The sequence below is a fragment of the Lissotriton vulgaris genome, chromosome 10, assembly GCF_964263255.1.
Source record: "Lissotriton vulgaris chromosome 10, aLisVul1.2, whole genome shotgun sequence".
Lineage (NCBI taxonomy): Eukaryota > Metazoa > Chordata > Amphibia > Caudata > Salamandridae > Lissotriton > Lissotriton vulgaris.
The window spans coordinates 1,012,696,809-1,012,717,480 of NC_141698.1; the positions used below are offsets into that span (position 1 = coordinate 1,012,696,809).

Genomic DNA, 20,672 nt, shown 5'->3' on the forward strand with positions numbered 1-20,672 from the left:
GTGGAAAACATGTAATTCAAAGGAATATTCAGGCCAACACTCTCCTTGTAAATGCAATTTCTCTCTGTTCTACTTTCAAATGGAAATTGCTCTTTTTCTTATATAGATATCAAATTCAATTCAATATTGAAATACCCAACTGAGTTTTAAGCTCGCTAGATGACTCTGTGTCCTGAGGAACATAATTTCCTTGCTGATGACGGCCCCCAGCTGTCATGCATCACGGTGCTCGTGTGCTGATGACGGCTGGGGGCCGTCATAAACCCGCCCACTCTTTAAAACGGCCGCACAGGCGCAGAATCGCGGCAGCGCCCAAGGGGTTACGAACGTATTGTATATATAGGAAGCGCATTCCCGGTCCATGTCCACACAACCAATTGCATTTACACACCTGAAAAGAATGGTTTTAGAATGTTTAGACAAGGACCAGCACCGCAGCAGAAGCCTTCATTCATGGTAACACAATTCTTCAAAAAATGACATTGCAAGCCAAAAAATGTATATTAGCAGGCACCACCATTTAAGGTACAACATACGAAATAGAAACCATGGAAACAAACTAGTCACAAACATGAAACATGAAAAAAAAAAACAGAAGACAAACCTTCTCCATCTAAGCACTCGATGCCAGCTAAAAAAACATATCTTTAGGGAACACTACACTCCCACCGAACTCGCTGCGCTGTCTTGTTATCGACCTCCCTCACATGCCCGTCTTCAAGGCTTCGCTATTTACAACTAGTTTCACACTTTGCAAAGACCAACACACACACATATACATTGTACGGGTATGAGATTGATTCACAAAAACATTTATGAATAAAGGAAATAGTGCAACAGGTGTTTTCTTATATGTCCCCTTACAGGCCTTTGTGAACTGGCTCCTAAGTGTAACTCATTGTTACCAAAAGTGCAAAAAGGGCGCGTCCTTTCCATTTGTAGTGATAACACAGGAGGGCTCCAGGAACATGTCCGGTTTAGTGCAATTCTAGATGCTTTCAAAAGCAGGGAAGATGATGTAAGAGTGCTACAGCAGTATTAGTTTACACACTCCAAAATGCCTTTGTGAATAGGCCCCGTCGTTTATTTATTATTTATTTATTAAATGCAAAGGCCCTCCCACACAGAGACACACCGATCACCAGTGCTTGAAATGGAGAAATAGAAATGCAGCTATGCTTGTTTCTGAGAAGTGCCAGTACTCTCCAATTCAAAGTATTATTCTTGAGTGCATGGACTCTATCCCTCAAAATAAAAAAGTGCCTGTACTCCGTACCGGCCCATTTTAAGCTTCGCCTCTCATTAAACAACAGCAGACAATACCCGGGTGTAGGAAAGGAGCACTTACTCAACAGTCGGCAGCAGAGGGCCTGTGGACTTCTCTTCATGGTATCATCTGCCTCGGCTGGTTTTCCAGTTTATTCATGGTTCTGTCTGTGGAAAGAAAGGAAAGACTCTTTCAGCGGGGCCACCTTGGCGTAAACTCGGCGCTGCGCACTCAGCCGGACCCCGCAGGCTGCAGTGATTAAATTGGGTCCGAAAGAGGCCGGGATGGCGGCCGGCGCCCGCGTCGCCTTTATTATCAAGCTACCGGAATGCAGAACAAACCGTATTATCTGCAAAGTCTGCAATCCAGCGCGCCAAACGCTTACTCAGCAGCTGGGGGATTAAACCGGTACACTTATGCTAAACACGCCTGGCGCGTAATCACACAAGAACAGCACGGAGGGGGACTTTCAGGGAAGCCCCCGCAAGTGTGCACCGGCTCACACGGACACGCTCGCGAGTGCGCCGGGATTGGTGTCTACCTTCTTTGAGGAACAATGTTTCAAAAGGCATTAACGACATAAGAGTGACGCTTTTTGTACAGCGCTTCATACTTGCTCGCAGCCTGTGTTTAACCGCTACACATTTTGCCTGAAGGGAACATATGCGCAGGTAGATTAGTTGCTCAGGCAAGATCACACAAACAGATCCAAAGAGGAAGGCAGCACGAGAACCCGTGTCCCCAGGCCTCACAAATGAAAGAATGGCCTCGATTCCAACGTCAGAGCTGCCGACTCTGGAGCTGGTGAACCCCGTTCGAGTCTCGGCGTCTGCTCAACATCCTGTGATTCTGAGCAAATCCCTCAATCTCCCCGCGCCTAGCAAAAATGAATGTGTGCCGTCTTGTATAACATAACTGGTGCTCTTGTAAAGCACTCACATACCTTTGGGTCAAGTTTGCGCTATATAACGCTACAACAAACACCCCCCCCCCCAAAAAAAATGTAGGTGTAATCTAATAACTGATTGCATACATTATTTTTTATTTATAGGGAAGAGGTGTGGCGCCGCGGCCAGGGCAACTGACTCCGGAATCTGGGGATCACGCTCGATCTCCGGCACCTGCGGCAGATTAGCCCAGCACCATGTGACTCTGGGCAATAGCTCGCTTAATCTTCCCAACGGCCCCCAGCGCCTAGAGACCCTTACAGGTAATTGTTCGCGCTTTACAAATGTGGATTATTATTATATTATTATTATTTTTTATTAATCTGGAAAATTCAAGGGCAATTACTACTTTCTTCTAAACTCAACCTACCTGAGCAAAGGTATCTTAACAGCTATATCACATTTCCCCCCCCCGTTTATGACAAATTAAGCAGGCCATTGTTATACACAACAATAACTGCAAATTTCTAAGGCAGAGATTCCCCATTGTTTTTCTGAAAGCCCTCGCCATGTTTTATGTACTTTCAGCACGTGCGAAGACACACTGCACAGTTCTTGTAACTAAGAGGCATAATTAAAAGGAGTTGGCATAGGGCAGCATCGCTAACCATGTTGCTGAGCTGCCTTGCGCCAATTCAAAAGGGCAGGAATGTATTGTATTTACAAGATATGGCGCATTCCTGACCTTTTAGCCAGCACACATTTTGCAGCCGTGCGCCAACTCAGGCACAAGGGTGTCTGTGTTGGCACAATTTTTTTGTGTAGGAAGGGATACCTTGGGACAGTCATGCAAAAAAACTGTTCTGGATGAATAAATATTTTATTAAAACTCCAGGCCTGTGCAGTTGGTGCAGACTGTTGTAATGCAAGGTAAGGCTGTGCTCTATTAGGTGACAGGCGGAAGTATTGGCACATTATAGCAACTATAGTTTGCTCCACACGCAGGATGAGGAAGTAGTACCAGTCTGCCTATGGACTACCATAGCTCATAATAGGTTGTCCCCTCTCCTTCCCTTTTTTTTTAGTTTTATATAGCACAAACTAGATCCAAAGATATCAGGTATCAGAGCTCTATACATAGCACCAGTTGCGTTACAGAAGGACACATCCATTTTTGTTAGGTATGGGGAGATTAAGTGATTTGCCCAGAATCACAGGAGGTTGAGCGTAGTTGCTGAGACTCGAACCCGGTTCCACAGCTTCAAGGTTGACCGTTCTAGCCGTAAGGCTACATCCTCTCCCCACCACTTGCCCACCACTAAAGTTTCTCTGGGTCTAGGTTATCCTATCTTGTATTCGGATATCCTTTTTGCCTTCGGCCATCTGCAGTAGGAGTATTTAAATGAATTTGCTGGTCTTTCTCTACAAAATATTGGCTTGCATTTCTCAGATTCCTCAGATGTGACTCCTCTAATAAATTTATGAAAGCTGTCCCACTCTCCTTTTGGGGTGCTGGGGTATTTAACTGTCCAAGTTGGTAAAATGTTTCAACCGGGTTAAACGCTCATCGCTGACATGCGCTATGATCTGTTGGTCACAAGTTTCAACTTCAGCAGACCAATGCAGACTTCGAAAGCCAGCAAACTAAGTGCCATTACATTGATGATAACAGCACTTGTTATTTAAAGTGCGTAGAAATGGTAGAAGTGTTGTACAAAGCACTACATAAACAAGCTCAAGCAAAGTTAATAGATTTGACTTACGTTTTTAGTCCTGTCTAAAATATTTTTTAAAGGCCTGCTGCAGTGAAAAGCAAAACAGAAAACGTTTGATTTCTTATAATTCGTATCTAAGAAATGAAGAATTGAGTGCATGATCAGTCAGTGTACTTAAGAGATGTAAAATAGTCCTTCATGCATTATCATGCAAGCACTTCATGGGGAGCGGAGGGGGAATGATATACCAAAAATACAATGGCATGAGATGAAAGGGTATTACTCCTGTAGGGCACAGTCAATGCACATAGTATGTATATGTTAAAGAATTGGTAACAATAGGTCTTAGAGAAAGCTGGTTGTCAAGCCAGACCCAGAAACCAAACTGTTAATATTCTCATACACTCTTTCTACTTCACTCCTGTTGCACTGTGTATGCTTATGTGCTTTCAGCACCCCTCATAGGACTATGAACTGCTGTGCTTCCAATATATTATGGATCCAGTTATGATTCCTGCTAAGTTCTCAATATCCCTCTTCGGGTATGGGGGTGCGGTGACACACCCTTGTTTGATACCGCAGTGTTTCATAATCCTTTCCTCACCTTTTTCCACCATTTCTTAATTTGCCAGCTCCCAACTGTGCTTCTCAACTAACGCCCCTTACTGTTCCATCAGTGTGGGATCATTAGATGTGATTGCCTCCCTCCTCTCATTATTAGAGAAGGAGACAGCTGAGATAAAAGATCAGAAATTCTGCTTACTGTGGAGGAAAAAGAAGGAAACAAGACAATCTCTTGTCTGATACATTTACTTGGTGTAAAAAAAGCCCTTTTAGTCATCTATGCTTTATTGTGAGCAAGTTAATCAATTTTTAAAAACCATTGAAGCAATTGTGAACTTTTGATGCACTACCATTACTGTGTGGTGCAGAGTTAAAATATATTCGAACATGCATTTAATCTACAGGTGGACTAGAATTAATATATGTCATTGGAGGGTGGATCAGGATTCAGCGTGCGAGGGAGACCTTGGAAATGTGTGAATAGCACCGGGACCACTAATACCTCTTCGATGGTATACTAATGTCTTGTACGGGATACAAATAAGATAAGATGTTATAGGATAAGATGTTATATAAGATAAGATGTGATAAGATAAGATGTGATAAGATAAGGATAAATTAAGATTAGCTAAGAAAAGATTGGATTGACGTGTCCTATGTCAGAGGGGAAGACAGTTAAATGCGAACAATACCTTAGTGAATTCCAAATCCTAAAGCTTCAAACTCTCTTTATTTCTTCAGTGTGCATTTGCTAGTGATTTAATCAGGTCCCAAAATCAATCCTTCAGAGTTTTCTTAAGAGACGTCCGCTGTCATTACACACACACACACACACGTCAACTCATTATATTGCACTCCCCGGCCTTTTAAATGCCAAGGAGATTATGAAAGCGGGAGGGCGTATTTGACTTGCAGTTTTCATCTCTTTTTATATTACTTTTACCAGTATCCCTTGCTCCCGGTTGATGTCGAGCGATATTAAAAAAGATGACAGACTTAAAATAAAGAAGCGTCTTTGTGCCTCGTGAGTCGTCAATCGGCGCCCAGAAAATGCGCGATACGTGCCAATTATTTTGAATTTGTGCTTTGTTGCTATGTCATTTACTGTTGGCTGGCAGTTATTTGCTGTACTTTCTTTGATCATAATGTATTTCCTGATGTACAATATGCGAATGTTCTATAATCAATGACAACCGGTGAGGAATTCTTCTTGGTGCAGTTGCCTAATCATACCAGGAAGTACCTTGTGCTTGCTTCATGGGTCCCCTGAGACTCATTTGGGCTCAGTTTGCAGGGATCCTTCTGAAGGAAGAGTATGTTACTACAGTAAATCTGTCCTGCGCCAGAGACAATGATGGAGGTTAAGACAGAGTGTACGCGATTGATCGACGATCTTACACACTTGGAATTGTCTATGAATGACACACTTGTTGAAGGGAATACTCTACTCTTAAGGCCCTCTGATGATGAGAATTCATTTTCCACCCCTCAAGGTTAATGAGCATTGTTGAGGTTTTAGCTGATTCATTTGATGTGAACAACAGGACCACAGGAGTGAACAAGCAACAGGAACATTCAATAGGTCTGGCTTGCATCTTCAGTCCTGACCAAAGCATTGAAAAAAACTGCTACAGTGAAAAACAAAAAATAAAAACGTTGACTACTTTCTGTGTGCAATTCAATATGAGATAACAAATTCATGAATGATGATTCAGTATACGTTTGAGAAGTAAAGTAGTTCCTCATGCATTGCAATGCAAGCATTCCTCGGGCGATGGATGGATACACCAAACAGCTAATAGCGAGGGGTGAAAGAGAAATACTCCCCAGGGCAGATCTAAGGACATTTCTATGAATATTTTAAAGAATTGGTAACAACAGGTGATGCAGACAGCTGCACTGTCAAGCCAGACTGAAAACCGTGTTGAGATTCTCTCTCTCCACCACCCTTATGAAGTGCCTATCTGACTCACAGATCCCAAACAGGGTTCAAGAGATTTCATTCTCAACTTGCAAATTCGTCCTTCCCCCTTGGAGATAATGGAGGTTGGGAAATGGTGTACAAGATTTATTAGCAACTTTATACGCTTGCCATTCTCAAAGTGGAACCCGATGCCATGAGTCCTCGTGGTTTGTAGACTTCTTCCAATAAGAATTACTTTCCTATCCCCCAATAGCCCTAACTATGGGCTCAGCCAAAAATGGTCCTGTGAGCACCAGGTTCCACCCTTACCGACTGACTAGTACAAGCTAACATTTGGTTAAGGAGCCAAGGGTTGTCATCCCTTACGGTAAAACCCGTTGTTCTCTCTGCAAGATGATGACTCTTTGGACACGGGGAAGATAGTCTTTGATATGTTGTACACCAGCTCTCGTCAAATTTGATTTGATTGCCATGCACAATGACATTTTGAACAGGGCAGGGATGTTCCCTGTCAGATCTGGTGTTCGCCCTAGGAAGGGAGCCACTTGCAGCCTTCACACAAAAGCGTAATAAGGGTCTGCGCTTAGGTCTAAATGGGGCACGTCATTTAATTTCATTATTAGATGAAGACATGATGCTATTCTTAAGAGATGCAAGAAGTGGCACGCCCCAACAATTACTGTACTACACATATTTGGGAACATCTTGGGGTTACTCATCGTTTAAACTAAGTCATTTGGATACCATGCCTGTTCAGAAACAGCAAGGCCAAACAAGGATATAATGTGAATAATATCAGACGGGTGGCGTACACATTTCCCTACTTGGGCATCCACATTTGCTATACAGACTTGGTTGTGATAAAGGCAACCTACGTAGACCCATTAGGGACAAAAACAGGTTCTAGAACCTTCTGGAAACCCTTGCCTCCATTGATCCAGGGTAGGGTATCCCTTACCAAAATACCAAAATGATAGCACTGCTGCTCTTGTCAATTTACTTTGAAAATATACATATGTTTTTAGCTCCAAATTTGTTCAAAGAACTTAAATCTACAATAAGGGATTTACTTTTGTAGGGGAGCGCTGCAGGACGGCACCCCCTAAATTACAACAATTCACCAATGGAAGCGGAGTGGGGGTACTGGATTTTGAGGTTTACTACATAACACACCAACTAAAATGGCTAGCTAAATGGCTGACTGCACAGCCTTCCATAGAAGCCAAGTACTGTTCTCTATATTCTGATAGGGGCAGAGTAACAGCATTGATGATATAAAAGAGCATTGCTAAAGATACACTTGTGGCACTGCAGGGACAGGTACCCAAGATGGGCACCAGCACCTACAGGGTATTCTCCAGAGCTGTTCCAAGCCCTCTCAGGCATACTCACGGCGGCACGGAGGCCTGCTCTAAAAACTCAGAGAGATGCTGTGGAACATCAGGTGGGAGATCTATATGAGGGTGGTATCATACCAGCCCTCCAAGACCTTGTGGAGGAGATGGGACCACCACATGGCCAGTTCCTAAGATATGGAAAAGTAGTAGCGGTCATACAGACATCTTAGAAATAAGACAACAGAGAACCCTCCCACACAAGAAATATTATCAAACTCAGACTGGAAGTGGGTGAAAAGGCTGAGATGCACCTACATAGAGTAGTGCTGGATAGTCTCAAACAACCACTGACAGGCCTAAGGAAAAAATAAGCAGCAAATATGGGGAAAGACATCTCAGCAGTGGCGGCTCCTCCGCAATGGTGGAGGAAGGTCGCCCCACTGCCTGGCTCAGAGCCAGCAAATGTAAAACAAAACAATGTTCTTGCATCGCCTTATTTGACATTTGCCAGCTCACGGTGTAGGGAGCATTGGGGCCGAGGTATGGGAGGGGTGGATGAGCGCTAGTGCACTCCACTCCCTAAGTGTACATATGTGTGTTTGGCCTGCCGTGTCAGGCCGCCGACCAAAACACACATGCGCACTTAGGTTTCCTCCAGCCAGCTGCATGAGCAGCCGAGCTGGAGAAACACTCACAGACTCCCTGGTCTGAGTAGGGCGTCTTTCCTGCCCACTCACACCAATCCCCGCGCGTTTGGACAGGAAGTCTGTCCCAGGGGCAGCTGGGATCACGCAGGAAGAGGAGAGCTGGTGCGACGAGATGCGATGCTGGAGGCGGCTGGCGGCAAAAAGTACATTTAAAAAAAATAAAAATGTTTCTAACCCCCCACACGACGCCTCCCGCTTGACCCCACCCGCCCCACCACTCTTTTGTTTATGGTGGCTGCCGATACATCTCAGACTTTGACTTAGTACTGTCCCACTCTCAGTGTACTGAGAAATACACACCTAAAGCTAATAAAATGTAACTATCTCCACAAGACATATCTGAATCCATCCAAAGTAGCAAAAATATCTGAACACTCCATTTCTGCAAGCTGGCGATGCAACCGCGGCGAAGCGGGGTTTTACCACATGTTCTGGGAATATCTGGCGATTGCCAGCACTGGAAACCAATAGTAGAAATAATCAAGGAAAGTCAGGGAGAAGATACTCCAACCTCAAATCTGCCTACTGGGGCTAACGCCCAGACTGAGAAAGAATAAAGTAGGGAATAGGTTTGTTGAACTAATTCTTATATTAGCCAAATGTCATGAATTGTAAATCTACAATGATGACCAACACAAAAAATGTAAGTGTCAAATGACACAGTGGGCTGACACAGAGGAGCTTGTAGTGCACATAAAGTTACAGAAGGGCTCCATAGATGGTGAAGGGCTCAAGAAATTGACTTACTTTTAGTATAGCGCCCCCTGGGGGCTCAACTGTGTTTTCCCTCTCGTTATACTGACCTACTACATGAGCCTGTGCGCAGTCACACTGTCAGCCTCCTAGGGATAAATGGCTCAGTAGGCCCTTCCAGGATTCAACCATGTACCCATCATCCTGCACACAGCAGATGCATAACCTTGTGAGCTATCTTTCCCTGGAGAGGGACCGCGCGCCTTCCCCCGCAGATGCAGCCTACTTGTGTCGCTGCAGATTTACAGTGATTGGAATTAGAGAATTTTATATGCCAATAAAGCCACAAGGCACCGAACAAGCGCTATAAATCCACCTACCGAGCTGCAGAATTGTGGTTTTTACTCGTTATTGACAGTCTCATTGAAGGAGGAGGGCGAGCAGGGTTGCCTCCTGTGGTGCATGACTCTACTACAAACAATCAGTTTGACGTTTTTTTTTACCAGCAACAAAATTGAACACCCTCCCAAAGCCATCTCACTTAGTTTGATTAAATAAAGTGGCATAAAGAAAACTAAAACATAAAAAAAGTTTTGACCAAGCAGTTTTGCTATGGGTGTAATGAGACAAAAATTAAATCAATTCTCCATTCTCAAATTCATACATTTGGAATTCTTTGCACAATACTGATACCAGATGGTTTTGGAATTTACTTCCTCCTTGCCAAGGTCCCAGGAAGTCTGAGGTGACAAAAGCCTGGTGTGCAGTTCTTTGTGAGTGTGCTGATGCAGCTCATTTGAAGTGTATGTGGGGCAGGGAACAGCTCTGCCCCTCCAATCCTGGCAGGATGGCCCATCATGCAAACACCTGGTACCCCTTTGTTACACTGTCTGGGAGGAATATTCAAAGGCAAACTGCCAGCTACAGCTGCTCTTGTGACCGAGGATACAGGCTGCGGGCACCAAATAGTTAGGAAAAGAATCTGTATTTCATAATTGTGACTTAAAATCCATGTTTGCCATTACAATTCATTGGAGACTAAACATGACATTTCTATCTGTTCCCAAACAAAATGTAACACTTATTGTGAGGATTGTGGCGCATTACATGGTGCGGTTGTGCGACCTCACTGTGTTACACATTCGTCAAAGGTTTCTTGGGTCCTGTCGGACTCGTTTGTTAACCTCTTGCTCAACTTTGGGTAGCTATGGCTTTGATCAGCAAGGCTTAAACAAAGGATCACTTATAAAGCATTTAGAAGCACCATACAACATAATAATCAGGCCACACAACACAAAAGAAATTCCACACCAATTTATAAAAGTAGATTATATTTTCATAAAAATTTAGACACCAAAATCCAACAGAGCATTCCGAAGTTATACCTTTTTAAGTAAAATACAAATCTCAGCCTTTTAGTCCAAAGCTCAAACAAGCATCGGTAACTGTAAAGTTGAAAATGTTTCAAATGTTCTAAAGAATTATGTTTGAATACTGCTGCACAGACTGGGCAACCAATTCTAAGAGGGGGACAGTGAGGGGGGCTGTATGGAGTATTTGTAAAGTTTCCTGGTCAGAAAGGGAGTCTCAAGACAAGTTCCACACTTTATGCAAGGACCACCATAAGATTTCGATGGAGTGGTCCTGATGCCGAGGAATACTGATGCTGTAGATGCAGTCAAGATGATCTGGCTGCTGTACAGACATCAGGTGGCTTCCTGGGTTTGTCCCTTGCTCTATGAGTGAGGCAACTTGACTTGGGCCAGACTGACTTTTGGAGTTCCCCTTTGCGGACTGGGGCTCGGGAGCAAATTTTCCAGTAGCCGGGACCCACAGGCACAGTCCTTTTTTTGATAGCCAAAGGAGCAGCAAATGCAGCCCAGCGGTTGGTGCAGCCTCTCTTGCCAGGCCCAAGGATTAGAAGGTTAGTCCTTCTTGGGTCCTCTCTCCAGTCCAGATGGGATCTGAGGTTCAAGGTGCCAGGGGTGCCCTATTTCTACCTAGAAGGGGCCCTGTGCGTGTGTGTGGGGAGGAGGGGGGGGGGGTGGGTGTGCATTTATTTGCCAATAAGATACCAGGAACCTTCCTGCCCTATCACATCTTCCAGCTATGCGTGACATTTAGCAATCCCAGAGTGCACTATTTTGCCAACTCTCAAGATGTCTGCACCCTTCCTGAGTCATGATGAGCTTGGTAGTCCATCCTAGAGTCGTGGCTACCTGTGGGCTTCACGCCCACGGAAAAACTTGACCTCGGCATCAAGTAGGGTTTAATGCCAGGATTAATTTGCTACCTTAAAGTGCCTGTTTTGATAGTCCCATTCAGAAGTTAGAAACATTATTGGGTCAGTGTATAACTCTGTACTAGCCAAAAGGGCAACTGGGCTGCCCACAGTAAAAATAACAATGTATAGTTTTCACAGTTTGGACATATAAAAGTATGTAATTTTTTAGCAATTGATCCAGCACACACATAAGTATTTTAGAAATCTGTTGCACTAATGAACATTGAACACAAGTCAAAAATTATTCAATGACTTGAGTAGCAGAGTCCTCAGATCTTTTTTTTGAAGTTTTAATCTTTATTCATTTCTTCAATCCAGTAGCCAACGCGTTTCGTCCTCCACGGACTTCTTCAGGGCAGTTGGAGTGAGCTGTTCTCAATTTTTAATCAGGTGACTTTAAGTTCCTCCAGAGTAGGCTTCAGGTTAAAAACAGATTTATTCGTTTATTTTATGAAGAGACATTCCAATTTCATTAGGTTTTGTATAGTGAGGGTCAGATAGCCCAAAAGTAACAATTTGTAAATATGGATCAGGCCAGCTCCATCGCGTGGCATCTTCTCGTGTGATGTCTATAAAAGTATGTATCCTACTGTAATGATTGTCGTGGGGTAGGGGGGTTAAGACGTCTAAGAGGAATGATGTACAACCAAAACGAACTTGCTCTGCTATCGTTTGGGTTTATTTTTGAACAGTTCGTTATACAACAAACTAAAGAGTCTTGTAGCTCTTGCCAACAAAAGAAAGTCTCTCTCTCTTAGCTGCTTCACGTCTCTTTCGTCAGAATTCCCCACAGTGAGTCCAATGGAAACTCTTCGGTCTTCGTAGACACTCAAGAAACAAAAGAAAAGAAAGAAGACGCCGGGTTACTGGCGTGACCGGTAATAAGCAATGGCGGGGGGGGGGGTGGTTTGGACGTGAAGGGGATCACCAGGGACCACAACCGTTCGGTGCTCTTTCAATCTGTGAAACGTTGTGGCGCTTGCACACAGTCAACGCCCGGTGACCACCCAGCCGCCCTCTACCCGCTCCCTCCCTCCGTGTAAAACACTCCCCGTAGTTTCGCCCGTACCTTGCGGAGCCACACTTCTCCCGTTGAAGTGGGGCTGGGCGGAAGTTGAAGTGAAGTGGGGTTGCCTGCGGCAACCTGGTGGCTGGTCCTCCTCCAGTCTCAGCGAACGGCAACCCAACTTCGGTATCCTCCTGTGCTGTGGCGAAGTCCTCAGGCATTTCTTCCTCTCCTCCCGCATTCGCGCCGGACTCCTCCTGGTGTCGCGTTGTCAGCGCCGCCGATCTCTCCGATTGGGCTGGCAAGGATGACGTCAGGGATGGAGTTCCGCCTTCGGGGTAAGCCCACGCTGCCTTAAAGGGAGCGCGGCTGTCCTGCACTCGCAGAGGCGGAAAGGAAGAGTGACATTGGTCAGAATCCGACTCGTGGCAGGTAGGGACTCTCTGACACATCCCTCCCCCAGGATTTCCCCGATCGGGGAAAAGAGGAAACCGGGACAGAAAGTCAGCGTTGCCCTGTTCCAAACCCTTGCGATGACGGACCTCGATCTGGAAGGGTTGCAGAGCCAAAAACCACCTGAGGATATGGTCATTGTGTCCCCTGTTCCATTGAAGCCAGGTCAGTGGAGCATGATCCGTATACAAAACAAAAGGCCTTCCTTCTAGATAGTATCTGAGTTTGTCCACACTCCAGCGGACAGCCAAACATTCCTTTTCTATGGTGGAGTAAGCCAGTTCTCAGGGGAACAGTTTACGACTGATAAACAGAACCGGTCTTTCCAACCGGTCTGAGTCCTCCTGTGAAAGGACCGCCCCAATACCCACCCCAGAGGCATCAGTCTGGAGAATGAAGGGTTTCGTATAGTTCGGAGACACTAAGACGGGTGAGGTGGTAAGGACTGTTTGAAGTGCCTGAAATGCCTTAGTTTCTTTGGGAGTAGGGGCAGGTAGTTTAGGAGACGAGTGAGATTTTTTTAACAAGTCCGTGAGAGGTCCGGCCAGGTCTGCAAACTGTGGGATAAACCTCCTGTAGTATCCGACCAGACCCAGGAACGCTCTCAGCTCCCTTTTGGTTTTGGGATAAGGGACCTCTAGGATGGCCTTCACTTTCTCAGTTTGTGGTTCTATCAGCCCATTACCTAAAACGTATCCTAGGTATTTTACCTTCCTGAAGGCCACTCTGGTTTTTTTTTGCATTTATGTGAAAGCCTGTGGCTCTTAGACTAGTGAGGATCTTCTCAAGGTGTTCTTTATGGTCGTCCCAGGTTTTACTATAGACGACAATGTCGTCCAAATAAGCAGAGGAATACTGTTGGTGGGAAGACAAGACAGTGTCCATTGCCCTTTGGAAGGTGGCCGGAGCGCCGTGCAGACGGAAGGGAAGAACGGTAAACTGATAGTGCCCTGAGGGAGTAGAGAAGGCGGTTTTTTCTTGGTCTGCTGGGTTTAGCGGAATCTGCCAATACCCCTTGGTGAGATCAATGGTTGTGATGTACTGGGGTTCACCAAGGCATTCCAGCAGTTTGTCCACTCGAGGGAGGGGATAGGCATCTTGCTTGGAAACCTTATTGACGGCCCTGAAGTCTATGCAAAAACGAATACTGCCGTCCGGTTTGGGAACAAGAACTACCGGAGAACACCAGTTACTGTGTGAGGGTACAATCACTCCTGAACGCAACATCTGGTTGATCTCCTCTTGAAATGCCCGCCTTCTGGCTTCAGGGACCTGATAGGGTTTTTGTTTAACTACAGTTCCGGGAGGGGTAGGTATGGAATGTACCGCTACGTTTGTTCTTCCTGGTTGGTCAGAGAAGACATCGGGGTAACGGAGAAGAAGAGACAAGACTTCCTCTCGTTGTGCCTCAGTTATGTCTGGGTTGATAGGAGTGTCAAGAACAGTATGAGGGACGGTCGTGAGGGTTTGAACCGCTTGCGGGGGTTTCCCCAACCACTTCTTTAGAAGATTTATGTGATACATTTGCGTCTTATTCCCCTTCACACGAAGGATGTAGGTGGATTTTCCGATTTTTCGGAGAACCTCAAAAGGTCCTTGCCATTCTTTTCTGAGCTTGTGTGTAGAGGAAGCCAACAACACCAAAGCCCAGTCACCAACATCCAGTTCCCTTCACTTCTTCCCCTTGTCATAAAACGTCTTCTGTTTGTTCTGAGCTATGGCAAGATGATTGTGGGCCAGGGTCCTCAGTTTATGAAGCCTAGTCTGGAGTTGTCTTGTATAATCCAACAAGGCCTCCGCCTCATGGGCTCCCTCCTTTTCCCAACTGTCTTTTGTGATCTCTAGAAGGGTTCTTGGAGTACGACCAAACAGCAACTCAAAAGGAGAGGTGCCTAGACTAGCTTGCTTTTGGCTCCGGAGAACAAAAAGAGCCAAGGGTAATAACTGGTCCCAGTTTTTTCCATCCCCAGACAAAAGCTTCTTCAGGGTGAGCTTTAGACTACCGTTATACCTCTCAACTAAGCCATCCGTCTGGGGATGGTAGACAGAGGTTTTAATGTGTCTGATTCGCAGCTGTTTACACACTTGGGCCATCAAGCGTGAAACGAATGGTGTTCCTTGATCTGTGATGATTTCGCGTGGAAATCCCATTCTAGAGAAGACCTCAACCAGTTTTTGAGCAATGGCTGACAACGTGGCTGCCCGGAGGGGGAATGCCTCGGGGTAACGAGTAGCATAATCCACTAAGACCAAGGCATACAAATGTCCCCTCGCAGACTTAGGCAACGGACCTATGAGGTCCATCCCAATCCTATCAAATGGTTTACCTATGATGGGCAACGGATTCAGAGGAACTGCCGGGGGAACATAGGGGTTTCTTCGCTGACATATTTGACATTCTTGGCAATAGCGTTGTATTCGGGCATATACTCCAGGCCAAAAGAAGTGTTTTAGGATGGCCTGCCCTGTCTTTTCTGCTCCTGAATGCCCCGCCAGTAAATGAGCATGTGCAAAAAAAAGTATCTGGTCCCTAAAGGCAACGGGTACTAAGAGCTGTGGAACACCATCAGGTGTAGCCAACCTATACAACAACCCGTTTTTCTCCATGAACGTGGGATATGTCCTCTGTAGAGGATCCTGACCTGAACGGGCTATGTGCCAAGTGTTAGTAAGAGATGCATCGTTCAACTGAGCAGTTCTGAAATGGGTATCCCTAGCCCAGGGTTCGGGAACAAGCAGACCGTTGCGTGGTGTGGCTTGTAAGGCATCAGACAGAAGAGAGGTAAAGCCGGGGTTATCCGTTCCTATTATCAGGGGTTCAGGTAGGGAAGCCATGACTCCGACAACTACTTCCGTTCTAGTGCCTGCAGCAGTACATAGGCTAATAGTGGCTAGCGGATACTCCCTAACGTCCCCATGAACGCAGCGTATGTGCACAGTTTTCCCGGGCATTAGGCATGAGGAAGGGACAAGTTCCTGTCAGACTACAGAATGCCTACACCCAGAATCCAGTAAGGCCCTAACCACTTTCCCATGAATGGTCACACTCACATAGAAGACTGGTCCCGTCTCCTGCGCGAACAGAAGTGAATATGGAGCGTAACTGACATCCATGGGTTCTTCGTCTTTCTCCTTTGGTTTTTTTCTGCAAAACCTGGCTATATGACCCCATTCACCACAGTCATAGCATTGAGGACCAGGGTTAGGTTGAAGCTCAGGTTTGAGAACACGTGGCCGTGGGGGCTCAAACAGAGGTTTTAGGTGCTTCTTTTCAATCTTTCCCGGCAGAGGTTTGATAGGTTTCTCTGGTTCTCCTATGGCGGGACGCCCTTGGGCACGGGCATAGGAAGTGGCCATTTCAATTGCGTGTTCAAGAGTCAGTCCGGCGTGTTGCTTCAACCAACGCTGTGTGCCATAGGGCAGTGCCTCAAGAAATTGCTCAAGATAGATTTTGTTCATTACATCGTCTATATTTCCATCCTGTGGCTTCAGCCAAAGGTCAGCAGTGGCTTTCTATTTATAAAACAGAGTCTTAGGGAGATCCCGGGGAGTTCCACGTTCCTGTCGGAACTTGAGCCTGTGTGTCTCTTCATCTACGCCCAATCGATCGAGGATGTATGGCTTTACTACGGCATAAACAGAGGTACCGTCCTTATTGATCATCTGATAGGCGGACTGTGCTTCTCCTGTTAACAGAGGGGCGAGATAAAAAGGCCACCGATCTCCCAGCCAAGCACTGGCCCTAGCAGCCCTCTCAAAATTCAGAAAGAAAGCCAAAGGGTCATCTCCGGGCGTGAACTTCTGAAGAGGGACTACAGTTCCTGGGGGTGGGCCGTGTGTCCTGCCTTGTCCCAATACTGACATGAGTTGATTTTGACCCTCGGCCAGTTTCAAAAGGTTATCTGACTGAGCCTGTATGGTGGTAGTGAATGCCGTGCGATCTGCTTCAGCTTGAGTAGATGTCTGGCCAATAGCCCACTCGAGTTTGTCCTGGCCCTCTTTCATTTGCTGTATTAGGGCTTCCATCTTGTATCAGAGGACGGTTCGAGGAAATCCCACTTCTGACACCACTTGTAATGATTATCGTGGGGTAGGGGGGTTAAGACGTCTAAGAGGAATGATGTACAACCAAAACGAACTTGCTCTGCTATTGTTTGGGTTTATTTTTGAACAGTTCGTTATACAACAAACTAAAGAGTCTTGTAGCTCTTGCCAACAAAAGAAAGTCTCTCTCTCTTAGCTGCTTCACGTCTCTTTCGTCAGAATTCCCCACAGTGAGTCCAATGGAAACTCTTCGGTCTTTGTAGACACTCAAGAAACAAAAGAAAAGAAAGAAGACGCCGGGTTACTGGCGTGACCGGTAATAAGCAATGGCAGGGGGGGGGGAGGACGTGAAGGGGATCACCAGGGACCACAACCGTTCGGTGCTCTTTCAATCTGTGAAACGTGGTGGCGCTTGCACACAGTCAACGCCCGGTGACCACCCAGCCGCCCTCTACCCGCTCCCTCCCTCCGTGTAAAACACTCCCCGTATTTTCACCCGTACCTTGCGGAGCCACACTTCTCCCGTTGAAGTGTGGCTGGGCGGAGCGTGGTTCCGTTGGCCTCCCGGCTTCTCCTGCGGCAACCTGGTGGCTGGTTCTCCTCCAGTCTCAGCGAACGGCAACCCAACTTCGGTATCCTCCTGTGCTGTGGCAAAGTCCTCAGGCGTTTCTTCCTCTCCTCCCGCGTTCGCGCCGGACTCCTCCTGGTGTCGCGTTAATTGCGCCACCGATCTCTCCGATTGGGCCTGCAAGGATGACGTCAGGGATGGAGTTCCGCCTTCGGGGTAAGCCCACGCTGCCTTAAAGGGAACGCGGCTGTCCTGCACTCGCCGAGGCGGAAAGGAAGAGGGACATTGGTCAGAATCCGACTCGTGGCAGGTAGGGACCCCCTGACACCTACATAAAAAGTTGTACCTCCCTATGTTAGAGCTTGATTTCACTGTACTAATTTAACACTAATCCTTTATGGGTTCCGGAGTTGCGTGCTACTCGCCAAAAAAGCGATTCAACGTATTGTATGGGGTAGTAAGTTCTATATAAATGCAATGACAATACAATACATTAGGCAAGTTCGGATGTCGTAAGTAACTTGTAACAACACACAGCTGAAAAGTAAACATTTACTGCAATAAGCTGTCTGCATTGTTTTTTAAGTTAATTTCACCTAAATTTATAGAAATCAGTGCTCAACCACCCACAGGCCATCATAGCTTCCTATCTCCCCTCTTGGTCCATCTATACTACTATTATAAAGGAAGAACTTTGAGGCTTTGAGGCGGGTAAACTCGGGAACCACAGCGCCAATCCACACACCCGATACATCATTGGAATCCTCAGGGTGTGCAGATGGACATAGGCTATATAAAGTTAAAAAATACGTTATATTTAAAAAAATTACATTAGAAAAAAAGTAGTCCCCTCGAAGTAGCGCAGGCCGCGACCTGCGTGCTGACGTCAGGAGCACGGGGAGGAGCGGCGTTCAGGAGCGGCGGACATGGCACGTGGGAGGAGCGGTGATGAGCGGCGAGGAGCGGTGGACTGAGGAGCGGCGGCTGAGGTAAGGCAGCGGGGGTCGGGGCAGGCGGGGGAACGGGGTGATGTAAGGCTCCAAACTACCACGATCACGCTCATTAGTTTTACCTCAAATACAGCTCAGGAAGTTGAACTGCAGAGCGCCAGCGTTTCAGTGTTTCAGCTTTAAGGGTTTAGGTTGACACGCGGGCATTATATTACCGTGCTGGAATCTCGGAACGCCGAGCTCCGTCAAGGGTAAACCCCGCTCAAAGAGACCCCACAGGCGAAAGTGATCCGTCAACCTCGGAGCTGTGTTTAAATGTGCCCTCTTTTCGTGGTACTTTTCATGTGGACGGGGAAAGCAAACAGCCCTAAGCGCACTGCTGTGACTATCATATGTTGCCTTTTTAAGGCTCAGGGAGACAATGTCGGTGCAGGCGGGGGTCGGGGCAGGCGGGGGAGGGGGCGGGCGGGGACGGGGAAAGCAAGCAGCCCGAAGGAAAGCCAGGAAATCTGGTTCGGTTTATCCCCACTCTAAACACATGGAAATAGTAATTTCCAGGCGAAGGCTGGAGTAATAGCTGCAATACAGTGAGACGGTTTTACATTATAATGCACTGCTGTGACTATCATATGTCGCCTTTTTAAGGCTCCGGGGGACAATGTCAGGGCAGGCGGGGGTCGGGGCTGGAGGGGGACGGGGCGGGCGGGGGCCCGAAATGCTGGACAATGTTGGGGCAGGCGGGGGTCGGGGAAGCCAGATTGCTCTCGGACAAGGTCGAGACGGGCTGCTAGTATTATATAAAGGGCACAATGCCCTGGACTGCACACCTTTAAATATGTGTTCTTGCCACAAATCAGGTCAGTGCACCCTATCACAATGAATGTGCATCCCCAGTGCAGCCACAACCTTGCACCAGCTCTGGAGCAGAGCATTGGCCCGTTGAAACCAACACTCACTTCTTGACATCACCTGTCTGCCTACAAGGTGCAGGTAGCAACGCAGACTACAATCCAAAGGAGGCGCAGATATCCCTGTTCAGGTGTGTACTGAGTGAGACTGAACCTACCTTCAAGGGGATGTTTGTGGGGTTAAATAGAATCCCGCTTTCCCCCTTGAAATGGTGCCTTCAGGTTGTCTCTTTGTCTCTGCACCCACATTTGTAAGACAGTGCGGGCGCAGAGGCAAAGTGTTTTCCAATTTGCATTGGGCACTCCCCATGCACATGAAGGATGGCCCTCCTGAGGTCATGCTGGTGGGGCCGCACAAGGGTTTTTGTCCCCTACTGTAATGTCAAAGTGGTACATGCATCAAGAAATGCTTTTGCGAGTTCTTAATTGCAATTATTAGGGAATCACAATTAGGGACTCTCAAAATTCTATGCATGTAGGAATCGCTATTAAAATAGCGATTTCTAAACATTCCTTAATTGCGATTTGCAAATTGCGAGTTGCAATTAAGCAATGGCTTCCCATTCATTCCTATGGGCCAAAGCCCTATAGGAATGAATGGGAAAATGCATTCGCAATTTGCGAGTACCAATAGGTATTCGCAAATTGCACATGCAATTTCAAGGGTGCAAAGGTGTCAAAATGACATCCTGTTGCACCCCTGAAATTGTGATGTGCACACATGTTGCACACACACATGCCCCAGGGGCATGTGTGTGTGTAACCGGAAACCTTGAAAAATGCACTCTAGTTTTTGCAAAACACAGACCAGAGTAATTTCTCTGTATTTTGCGGCCCCAAATAGCGAATTGGCTATTTCTAAGTGCTTCTAGTATTGCATTTCAGGAATTGTAATTAAAGAAAAAGCAATAAATTGTGATTTCTTAAATTGCGAATGCCAAACATTTTAATGCATCGCAAGAGGAGTTTTATTGGGCGCAAACGGATGATTTTTCCGATTTGTACCATTTGCGCTCGCAAAAAGCTTTGATGCACGTGCCTGAAAGTGCCCAGTGTGCGCAAAAAGCCAATGCACCTGCTCCTGGCATCCCCGGGCTCTTTTGATGACACTCCCCTTGGGGTTTTAAGGTTACTTGCTCTAACCATGTGAAAATATGTTAAACTGCTTGCTTTCGAACGCTATGTGTATCTGTCACAGTGCCTTGTGGGATCTTGGCCCTGCCTTCATTCGCTCCAGAATCATGCATTCCACACAGAGGTGATAGATATGCCAAACTGCAGCCTCCCATCTGCCGTCATATCTCTCGCTGTCATCCATGATGCTGGGCTTTTTGATACCTTGACAATACAATACATTAGGCAAGT

General features: G+C 46.4%; 1 protein-coding gene across 1 annotated transcript in view; it reads right to left on the minus strand.

Moving 5' to 3' along the window:
- The window catches only part of TMEM108 (transmembrane protein 108), a 794,620-nt gene that overhangs the window by 343,556 nt on the left and 430,392 nt on the right, over positions 1-20,672 (minus strand). Inside the window, exon 3 of the mRNA XM_086940014.1 lies at positions 1,349-1,434. Within this exon, the coding sequence (XP_086796140.1) occupies positions 1,349-1,388 (40 nt within the window). The 5' untranslated portion in view covers positions 1,389-1,434. The remainder of the gene's footprint in view (positions 1-1,348; positions 1,435-20,672) is intronic.